Source organism: Curcuma longa, chromosome 18 (genome assembly GCF_044706935.1).
Source record: "Curcuma longa cultivar G26 ecotype Majalengka, Jawa Barat chromosome 18, ITB_CL_G26_1.1, whole genome shotgun sequence".
In the NCBI taxonomy this organism is placed as follows: Eukaryota; Viridiplantae; Streptophyta; class Magnoliopsida; order Zingiberales; family Zingiberaceae; genus Curcuma; species Curcuma longa.
In genome coordinates this window covers 1,675,566-1,685,968 of record NC_133878.1, presented here as the reverse complement: position 1 = coordinate 1,685,968, position 10,403 = coordinate 1,675,566, and the positions used below count along the sequence as shown (strand labels likewise).

General features: G+C 37.0%; 2 protein-coding genes and 1 pseudogene across 2 annotated transcripts; 1 reads left to right on the top strand and 2 right to left on the bottom strand.

Moving 5' to 3' along the window:
- LOC141812331 (NDR1/HIN1-like protein 26) overlaps positions 1-1,280 on the top strand; it is a 4,390-nt pseudogene extending 3,110 nt beyond the window's left edge.
- A 2,415-nt stretch (positions 1,281-3,695) lies between these two features.
- LOC141812380 (germin-like protein 9-3) lies at positions 3,696-4,304 on the bottom strand. The gene has a single exon (XM_074700406.1). The coding sequence runs from the start codon at positions 4,302-4,304 to the stop codon at positions 3,696-3,698; it is 609 nt and encodes a 202-aa protein (XP_074556507.1).
- Positions 4,305-5,205: 901 nt separating this feature from the next.
- On the bottom strand, positions 5,206-8,542 carry LOC141812330 (uncharacterized protein At2g27730, mitochondrial-like). Its single transcript, XM_074700374.1, has 3 exons — positions 8,374-8,542; positions 6,009-6,047; positions 5,206-5,529 (listed from the first exon to the last, which is right to left on the bottom strand). Exons 1-3 carry the CDS (start codon positions 8,473-8,475, stop codon positions 5,206-5,208), a joined length of 465 nt encoding a protein of 154 aa, XP_074556475.1. The 5' UTR covers positions 8,476-8,542.
- Between the last annotated feature and the right edge of the window lie 1,861 nt (positions 8,543-10,403).

Genomic DNA, 10,403 nt, shown 5'->3' with positions numbered 1-10,403 from the left:
AATATTTTTTTAAATTAAAATATAAATAATAATCGTGAAATGACAATGAATCATAACTCATCAACAGTTGTAATTTAGTTTCAGTTCCAATTTGAATCCGAGTCACCAACTCGCTTTGGAAGAAATGCTCGACGTTAGAAACCAAGAAAGTCTCGCACGTGATCCTCAATTTTTTATACCTTCCGCGGCATCGGACGGCCTCCATTCTATAAAAACAAAAAGGAAAGGACACGATCTTTCTCACACCTCGTCTTTTTTGCCTTTTGTTTTTAACTCTTCTTCTACTTCGAACCGAAACGGGAAAAATCACCGCCTCCTCTCTAATGGCGACGACGGCGAGCGAACCCCCGAAGCCCACCGCCGTCGAGCCCGTCATCGGCTATCCCGCTTCCAACTCGGATGCGCCGCCCCTTTCGCCCCCTGTGCCCGCCTACCCGGCCGCTATGTATTTTCAACCGCAACCCCAACTACAGCCCCTTCCGCGGCGGCTACAACGACCGCCCCGCCCCTTCCTCCTGCGACGCCATCTACCGTAGGATTATTTTCTCCATCGTCGTCGCCTTCCTCAGCATCGGCGCCGTCACCTTCCTCCTCTGGCTCATCCTCCGCCCCCGCGTCCCCGACTTCTCCGTCTCCTCCGCCACCGTCTCCTCCTTCAACCTATCCTCCCCATCTGACGCCGATCCGCGGATGTCGTCCTCCTTCGACATCGCCCTCTCCATCTCCAACCCTAATAAGAAGATTAAATCTGGTACGAAGCGCTCGCCGTGGCAGTGGGCTACGATGACTACATCCTCGCAGAGACGACGCTCCCTCCGTTCGACCAGGAAAATGGAAACTTCACCATGCTTCGGGCGACTCTGGAGGCTGCCGGAGAGCACGTCGGCACCGACGTGGCGACGGGGATGTCCGACGACCGGGCAAGCAGCGATGGCATGGTGTTCGAGGTCATGGTGGAGTCGTGGATCTGGTTCAAGGCGAGGCTGTGGAGGACGAGCGGGAGCTTGATGAGGGTTTACTGCGAGGACATCAAGATAGCGTTTGCGAACAAGACGGCCAGCTCCGGGTCGATGGTCGGGCCGGCCAGAAATGCCAGGTTAAACTATGATTTCCGGTTCGATATATATATATATATCTTGGTAAATTTCTGAGAGGATGATCAGTTTAAGCATCATCCAATTTGAGAGTTGTTTATGGAACTTCCAAGTGCTGCATTCAGTTTTAAGTCCTTTTGAAATCCTCATGTTATTTCCAGGCCACTAAAAACTAAAGAAATATGAAATTTTAAAGAAATATGAGATCATATTAAATTTATTATATGCAATCTTATCATATATTTTAATAAAATTATTTTTATGATTCAAATTTATAATCACAAGATCACATGGTAAAAGACAAACTTTTTGATAAAGAGAGGACGCACACTCTATTCTCTCTCATCTGCGCTTCCAAATAAATAGGGCATGAGAACGCAGATGTGGACAGTGAGTTATCCACTGCTGCAACCATTGCGAGTGGAAATGGAGCATGACTTTAAGGACCGAACTTCTCGTCACCTATAAAGGAAAATTAATTACCTTTCCTAAATTTTCAAGGGTTCATGTAATAGTTTTTGTTTACCCCATTTATTAGACATCCAAGAAAACTAGTCATACTTGGCTATGATAACTTAAAAAATACTAACCCAGAAACAAAATTCTTCTCAAGAATTAGAAACTCCTAGTGATTTTTTAACATCAACCTATTTACTATACTTAATATCCAACCAGATTTGGAAACCTTAATTTATAAATTGGAAAAATTAGAAATAATGAGAGAGAACCCTACTAAATACTGGGAAAGAGATAAGGTACACTACAATTAGCAATAATAAATCCTGAACTCACCATCAAAGCACAAGATTTAAGATATACAAATTGAGAAACATAAGAATGCACTATGCATATTAAATAATTACTCAGTTTAGGAGCAATCTAAAGATCTTCTTCTAGACATAGAAGCCCAACCTTTATAGTTAATAAAGGAGTAGAGCAAAAACATGGTCAGTCTAGAATGATTTTTAATTATAAACGTCTAAATGACAATTATCATGAAAATATGTATAAAATACCAAATAAAGAACAACTTTTGAATAAAATATAAAATTTAAAATGTTATTCAAAATTTGACATGAAATTAAGATTCTAACAAGTAAGAATGCATCCTGACTCTATAGAGTATACAACTTTTTTCTATTCAGAAAGACACTTTGAATAACTGGTTATACCATTTGGCCTAAAGATAGCCTCTCAAATATTTTAGAGAAAAATGGATGATATACAAGCAGGGAGGGGGAGAAGTCACGATTTCACGTTTTAAATAGAAGCTACAGTAATTTTGGGTTTGGTTGAACGGGTCACACGACGCGATTAGGGTTGGGCTGAATCGGCTTGTAACCTAGAATTTACTGTAGCAATTGAACCGGTTACTGTAACAAATCGGGTTCAATACAAAATCATCTAGTTCACTAATCAAAAGAACTCTGATTTGATCCAAATTAATTTTGTTAAATTCGTCTTCACGAGATGAAGCTTCTCATCTTTTCCGTTTTATCAAAACCTCTTCCATCATCATGAACCAAACCAAGTTAGTTCAATTTGGTTCAAAATTGAATTATTTGGTTCACTAATCAAACAATATCCGATTTAATCCAAAATGATTTCGTTCATTTCGTCTTCGCAAGACGAGTTTCATTCTCCTTTTTGGTATCTTACAGAAGAAGAGGGAGAGATTTTGCTATTGGAGAAGAGAAGACATGGAGGAGAGAAATGGGAGAGAAGAATGGGAGAAAAGAAAAGGGAGAAAAGAAAAGGGAGGAGGGATGGGTGGCCTGCAGTTTGGCGAGGCAGTGTTGCGTGCATAGAGAGGGAAAAGCGAGAGGAGAGAGAAGGTTTTCTCAAAAGTACATGTTATAGCAGTTAGTCGTAATAACTACAATAACATTAAAAGTAAAGTACAATTTGTAATAACTATTTTATAGAGGTCATACATTGCAGTAGCTAGTTGTAGTTGCTACAACAACATTGAAAGTAAGGTACAATATTGTAAAAGTTATAAATAAGTTATAGTAGTTGCTACAACAATATTGAAAGTAAGTGTATTTTTATGATGAAATATATGATGGGGATGTCTATTTGATGATTCATTAATATAGATGTACTTTGATTTTTGCCCAACGACTAAAATGTAAGATATTATATTTACTAATATTAGTTGGTTCTTGTGTTAAATTAGTCTATCGGAACACGTTAACTGTTGTATTACAGTGATCATTCAATTCTGGACGAAATTAATAGTATTATAGCTGAAATTCTTCTCTTTCAAAAATTGTTTTTTAAGGATTCTTTAATGTCAAACATTAATTATGTGAAAAGTGTTTCACTTATAGATTCGCCTCTTAATTATCCAAGAATTCGAAGAAAATTAAACATATAATTCTTCAGACTGCACAAGCAACAAAAATCCTTTATTGCATATAATTCTTCGAACAACAATCATGAAATATTTTCGTGCTAAACAAAATTAAAATTCGAACAATAATAACATCTTCCACAAAATCAAAAGGACAAATCGGAGCCAGAGAATTAAGGTATAATTCGAAAGTGAAAACAAATTAAGCCGGCGGACAAAGAGCTTAATTTCGAATCGAATTAATGCTAGTTTGCGAGGCCAGCCTTGAGCTTCTGGATGGTGGCGACGTCGGTCTTGAACGACTTCGCGAGCACCTCGTCGTCGACGCCGCTGGCGAACACGGTCTTAGGAACCGACACGGTGCCGGCGTTGGCGCTCCCGAAGGCGGAGACGGCGACGGCGGCGCTCCCGGAGTTGCAGTACTGGTAGTGGATTAGCCCCTTAGGGAACACGAACACGTCGCCGGGCTGCAGCGCCTGCGTGTAGAGTTTGTTGCCGGTGTCGACGAAGCCCACCTCCAGGTAGCCCTGCACCAGGAAGAGCAGCTCGGCGGAGCGCGGGTGGGTGTGCGGCGGGTTGACGGAGCCGGCCGGGTATTTGAGCACCGCCAACGACACGCTCTGCCCGAGCAAGGCCGGGAACTCGGCCGCTGCCGCCTTGGAGACGCTGAAGTTGGCGCCAGGCGGGGAGTTGACCACAGGGCGCAGGCCGGTGTAGGTGAAGAATCCGCCGTCGACGGCGGTGACGTTTGGAGGGAGGATGAAGTCGGAGATGATGTCGGGGTCGCCGGCGGTGGCGACGTGGGAGGCGGCGAAGGAGAGCAGCAGGAAGAAGAGTACTTTGTTAAGCTCCATTGCGTGTCTAGTTCAAATACTGAACTTCGTTTGGGTGAAGACTTCCAAGATTATGAATTTTGCACTTGCCATGGAGATCAATTTAAATTTAAAGACGTTGCACCTCAAATTGTTACGATATGGATGGACGAAACGAGGAGGAAGATTGTGTTCTTTTGCTTGACTAAATCAATGATACCTTTTGATCGACATGACCAAGAGATAGTATCTTCAATAGCTCCATGGGCGAACTCTCTTTTGCTTGACTAAATCAATGATACCTTTTGATCGACATGACCAAGAGATAGCATCTTCTATAGCTCCATGGGCGAACTCCCTAAGCAAAGAATAACATTAGATTGTCCGTCAAGACTCAAACAGAAGAAGATTAGAGATTGAAAAAAAATATAAAATTTTTAATTTGTTATAATAGCCCCCTGTGTTCTTAAATATTAGTACTGTAATTATGTTTATAAATTTTGTTGAAATGTTTTTGTCCTGTTTTATACTCCTCTCCATTGGCTAGATAACCAAATAAACTTGAGTGAAATATTTATACCTCAAAAGCTATGAATTAGAATGATATTGATATAGAAACAAAGAGGATCCGAAATAATATCCTCCTCTTCATAGATGATTGTAACGAATTAAAATGTATCAAGCTACCATAAATATAGATGGCTAAAAATATAGATGGTAAAACTGAACCTCTCTCTCTTTAAGCCTGTCTTTTTTAGGTTTTAGAAGCAGCTACAGCTTCCAGAGGGAAATGACATTTGAAACCTTATCTAAGAGGCACTCATTGGAATTAAGACTCAGAAGCAGCATTATAGAAGAAGAAAAAAACAGTTCTAAAATCAACAAAGTAGAGTGCAACCCTACTTCAAATGCATGTTCAAGTGCAAGTCAAACAGGGAAAGATTTATTTCCAATTGCATCTCAAGTGTAGTGCAAGTTTGATGGAAAAGTAAGGCAAGTAATAAAACCCAATTCCCCATGGGCTCAGCCGCTTGAATCCACATTTCCATAAAACTACTTCCTCTGTTTTCTTTGGTTTCGAGAGGAGATACCAGCCCAGGCCACAAACAGCAGCAGCTGTCGCAGCGAGCACAGCCTCCGTTTTCTTTGGTTTTGGTTGAGGTACCCGCTGTTGATAGCAGCAACGGTCCCTTGTGTGCATAGTGGACTTCACATCAGTGGATGAGGGTTCTGGTTTGGCTGGGGCTTCCTCTGCAGGTTTTGGGCCCTGAAAATTTAACCCATCTGAACTTTAGCAACAAAAAATGTAAATAAAAGATGTATCGATATTGTTTATATGTGTAATTTGACTTCTAATCACAAAAATTAGGACCATTGGTATACAACAAGTTGTATCTCAAATATACGATGTTGGATACATAAATCTTTGTTGTTGAGCCCCATACAGGTCGCTCCTTTATCATTGTTTTTTTTTTTTGACCATTAGTATTATAGAAACAAAAAGATCGACATGTTTGACAGATTGTACACAAACCAAGAGCATTAACAACCTACATTTTTATTTATTGAAAGAAAATTCTGCTCTAACCCTTGGTAGAAAAAATAAGAATGCAATGAAATAATTTTAAGTGAAAGGAATATTTACTAAAAACGAAAAAAAAACAAAAAATGAAGATGCAAACATAAAATCAGAAATATTGAATTCCTTCTTGAAGAGTTATTGTAAAGAATAACATGAATACATACCTTATGCGCAAGCTTCTCTAACTTTTCTTTCTCAATTTTCTGCAGCAAAAGGCAAATCTGTTAGTATTTACTCTTGATGCATATTCTTTTGCCAAAAGAGTAATTTATGATACTGGTACTAGTCGTCTAAAATGAGTAAAGGTTAAATCATATGAAATTGTAGCAGTAAAAAGCTTGTTTTCTGGGAAAAGTTCAAGTTAGCCAACATAAGTACTTCATGCTTCAGAACATCAAGAATGTATAGCGACTAGTAAAGATGTTAAGGGAGGGGTATCGTCCTGGGTTTCTCAATTATATTGCAGTCTTATCTTTTTGGAAATGAACTTACTATTAACAAAAGAATATATCATATGAGGAAGAGCAATGATAATGTTGAGAAGACCGAGATACTGAGCACAAAATTGAATCAAGCAGACAGTTCCCAAGGGAACAGCCTTTTAATCACAAGATGGTGAAAAAATCATTGCCGTGGCATTTAGAGAAACCATAAAACTGGGAATCAAGCCATGATTATTCCAGTAATAGTCTTATGATCGAAATATAGTAGTTTCTAATTCAGTTGAACAAAGTAAGCCAAAGTCTCAAGATAAGGCTGTCCTAGTCCATAATTTATGAATTTATTCCAGAAAATTTATTAATATTACGATAGGAATATTTGTACCATTCTTATACTTAGAAGTCATGATGAAGAGATATGGCAAACACTATCAAGTATGAGTGTGGTAATTCCAGCTATGCATTTTACTTTAATCCAAAAAGTTCTTTGTAATCGGATACTATATCTTAATTTATTTGAGAAAAAATGATATGCATAGGGAAGAATTTTTAAATGTGTTTAAAAAAAACTCTACCATTACTGTATGATCAACTATTCTTTTACTGCAACATCAATAACAAATTTACTTTAATCCAAAAAATTGCTTTATATTCCAGTACAATATCTTAATTGATTTGAGAGGATGGGATATGCATAGGGGAGGATTTTTAAATGTTTTTAAAAAATCTATCATAACTGTATCATTAACTATTCTTGTACTGCAACATTAATAACAAAACCTATTGTTCCATTCATGAACCATGAGCCTTGGATATAATACATATGTACAATTTAGAAAAAAGACTGTATTTTGTAGCACATCTAATACTATCCGACAAATAGGTTACAGACAAATCGCTTCAAATCAGAGCCTTTACTTTATATTTAACTATAACAAGCCCAACCGAAAGCATTCAGTTTACGAAAGATATTTTCACAGGATATCATAAGATGCTGTCAAGTGTATTGTCCAAATAAGAACTTTACTAGTGAGACAATACTCTATATTGGTGAGTGCACTGAATCACTTTACAAAATAAATTAGCAACGTTATACACTCTAGAAATATTTCCCTCTACAAATATAATGTGAGAATGATGTCGTATTTATGTTCTTTAATTGGAATGCCATGTTCTAGGGGAAAAGAAACAACCTTGAAAATTTGTACACATTGAATATCAAAAAGTCTGCACAAAACATTGATGTAAGGTATAGAGAGGATACAGACACACAAAAATGGCATAGATTACCCATCATAGATTAACTAAGTTTTCATTTCTCCAAAAGAACATTGATGAAAATGTATGCCTTAAAAATATCAAACTTAAAATATAATGCAAGATCACCAGATGAAAATGAAAACCTGTAACCATTGGAAAGATGAACTTGAATAAAGATAGCAATTAGCATTGGTGGATACTATGATGTTAATTGAAACAATTACAACTACACAAAAAAATTATAATCCTATCCCAATCTCTCAATTCCACGATATGACAATTTAGTATACTAATTATTCTTCCTTGTTAAAATTACTTCCACTATTAAGGTTTCCAGACGTGCATACTTTACAGAAATCAGGACATGAAACCTAGTCCAATAGAAGATTTGCATCCATCATCAGGTCATTCAAATGCAACTGCTCAATCACATCTGATTTGGTGGAACACTGACTCTACAAAGCACATGCCAACACATGCATCACAATGTATAGCCTCCTTGTCAGCACAGATTTAAGTATCTTAGCGGCAAGTTCTTCATGCATCCCTCAACAAAATTCACACTCCACTCAATCATTATCGCACTCTTGCCTAGCTTTATAAGATCGAGGACTATCTACATCAATATAAAAAATGCTTCCTCCGCAAATGAACCCTAAAAAATCATGATATGGGAAACGCCATGATTAGGGCATCAATTATCTACATGCGAGAATCATTGGCAGCATCACAAACCCTAACATAAAAAAGTGAACTAAAATTGTATTCACAAAAATGAGACAAAAAACGAGATCAATACAAAGGTCAAATCAAGGGCAGTGGGTAGAACCTTGATGTAAACGTTCTCCGCCGCTTTCTCCTCCTCGGTGAGAACCTTCCCACCGGAGGAGAGCCTGCGGGCTACGTACCTTGCTGCGACCCTGGCGGCCATGGCGATTTCGGATCCAAATCGAAATCGAAGGGTTTCTCGAGCTCAAGCACAGAGACTCTGCTCACTCGCGTTTGTGGAATATTTCATCTAAATATATATGTCTGATCTCACGTCCACATCATCAATCAAATATCCTCTTCCTCAAATATCTCAATTTTCACAATCAAATATTCTCAAATCAAATATTTATGAATCTCACCTATTACCATATTATTACACTTTTAAATATCATACATAAATATCATAATTAAATATTATAAATTCCTTTATCATTTTATTAATTTATATTTAAATAAACTTATTTATAATTTTTAATTTTTTAATTATAAATTCTAATTTTAATTTTTAATTTTATTTATATTTAAATAATGAAAAAAATAAAATAAAATAAAAACCTCCCTGGTGGTCGACCATGTGGGCGACCACCCGACCACAATATTTTTTTTTAAATCCCTACCTCTGTTTTTTATTTAGTTTTAATTTTTTTTATAATAAAGTATTTGAAATCATCGGGTATAACTTTTAACCCGATGATTTCAAATACCCTATCAAATATCCCTCTCCAATAGGGGATATTTGATGCGAGCGAATATTTAAAGAAATATCCGCTCAAAATATCTCCTATTGGAGATGCCCTAAAGACGGTTTAGGTTTCATTCTGTAGAAATATTTACGGTCTATCCGGCCCATTATAGCCCTGGCAGACACTGCCCATATCGGCCCATGACCCCTTAAAATTTTCATTATGACATCAAACATTAAAAAATATTTTCTAAAAAATATTGAACCTTAGTTATTGCTAAATATCCAATATAATTTTAAATTATAGATCCTACTAATTTGTTCTCTGTATTCCCAATATCATTTGGACTCTTTGATATTGATTTTTTTTAATTTTTTTAGTTAGAATCTCATATTCAACTCTTAGAACCTATTAATTCTATAGACAATGAACTCCATAAAAATTTTTCAATAATTATCAAAGTAAATCAAAAATACTCGTGAAAACTCATTCAGACAGTCAACATTCTTAAGCTCGCTTTTTGTTGGAGGGAAAATCTCCTACAATACATCGCAACTAAAACTTGAATATAAAATATCTAATTATCCATTGAAGATCCTAACCGCTGCACCGTAACTCCGAAAGCTCTTTGATATTGGACTTTTCATCCCCTGGAGAGGATAAAATACTAGAGTTTATACATTTTAACAAGGGTTATAGGCAATATTGAAATCTAAAAGGTAATGGATTTATACGTTTTGGTATTTATAAGACATTGACACTCGAAGTAGTAATCTTATAGGTCGAAACTTGAAATTTGACGAAAACAAATTTTCCCTTTTGTTACCTGCAACTACACTGAATAAACATCCTTGAGGTTAGTATTGAAGAAACTAAAAGAATATCAATATAGTCATCAATTTAGGTTAGACCCGCCGGGTTAACCTGCTCCGTCAAGTAATTTACATAAATTGGATTAAAATTTTATCAACTCATTTTAAGATGGGTTCAAATGTATTGACCTGCATAGGCTCGCGACCCACGTGGGTTGGCCCGCTGCCGGCTTGGATTGGCTCGCGGGTTGAAAAAGTTTATTTATTTATTTTAAATTTTAAAATTAAAATAGAAAATTTAAAAATTATAATTCAAACTTAAAATTTTCAACTTAATGAATTTAAATTATAATTCAAACTTAAAATTTTTAATATTTTTTATTTTTTGATAGGCCCATGGATTGGCCCGCCTTGGATTAGGTTGGGTTGGAGATTTCCCAACCCACCAAATTAGTGGGTCAGCCCGCCCTACCCCGTCATATGATGAGTTTTTAGTGGATTGACCCGCCCCACCATGACAGTTCTAAATATCAAAGCACGTAATGAAGTCAGTAAGTGTTGGATAATCTTTGCCGGAGAGATTGATTCTTTGC

Excerpts from the sequence above, each read along its gene's own strand:
- LOC141812380 (XM_074700406.1), bottom strand. The coding sequence starts at position 4,304 with ATGGAGCTTAACAAAGTACTCTTCTTCCTGCTGCTCTCCTTCGCCGCC.
- LOC141812330 (XM_074700374.1), bottom strand. The coding sequence starts at position 8,475 with ATGGCCGCCAGGGTCGCAGCAAGGTACGTAGCCCGCAGGCTCTCCTCC. Across the intron at positions 6,048-8,373 it reads CGGAGAACGTTTACATCAAG|AAAATTGAGAAAGAAAAGTT; the intron begins GTTCTACCCACT and ends CTTTTGCTGCAG. Across the intron at positions 5,530-6,008 it reads TAGAGAAGCTTGCGCATAAG|GGCCCAAAACCTGCAGAGGA; the intron begins GTATGTATTCAT and ends TTAAATTTTCAG.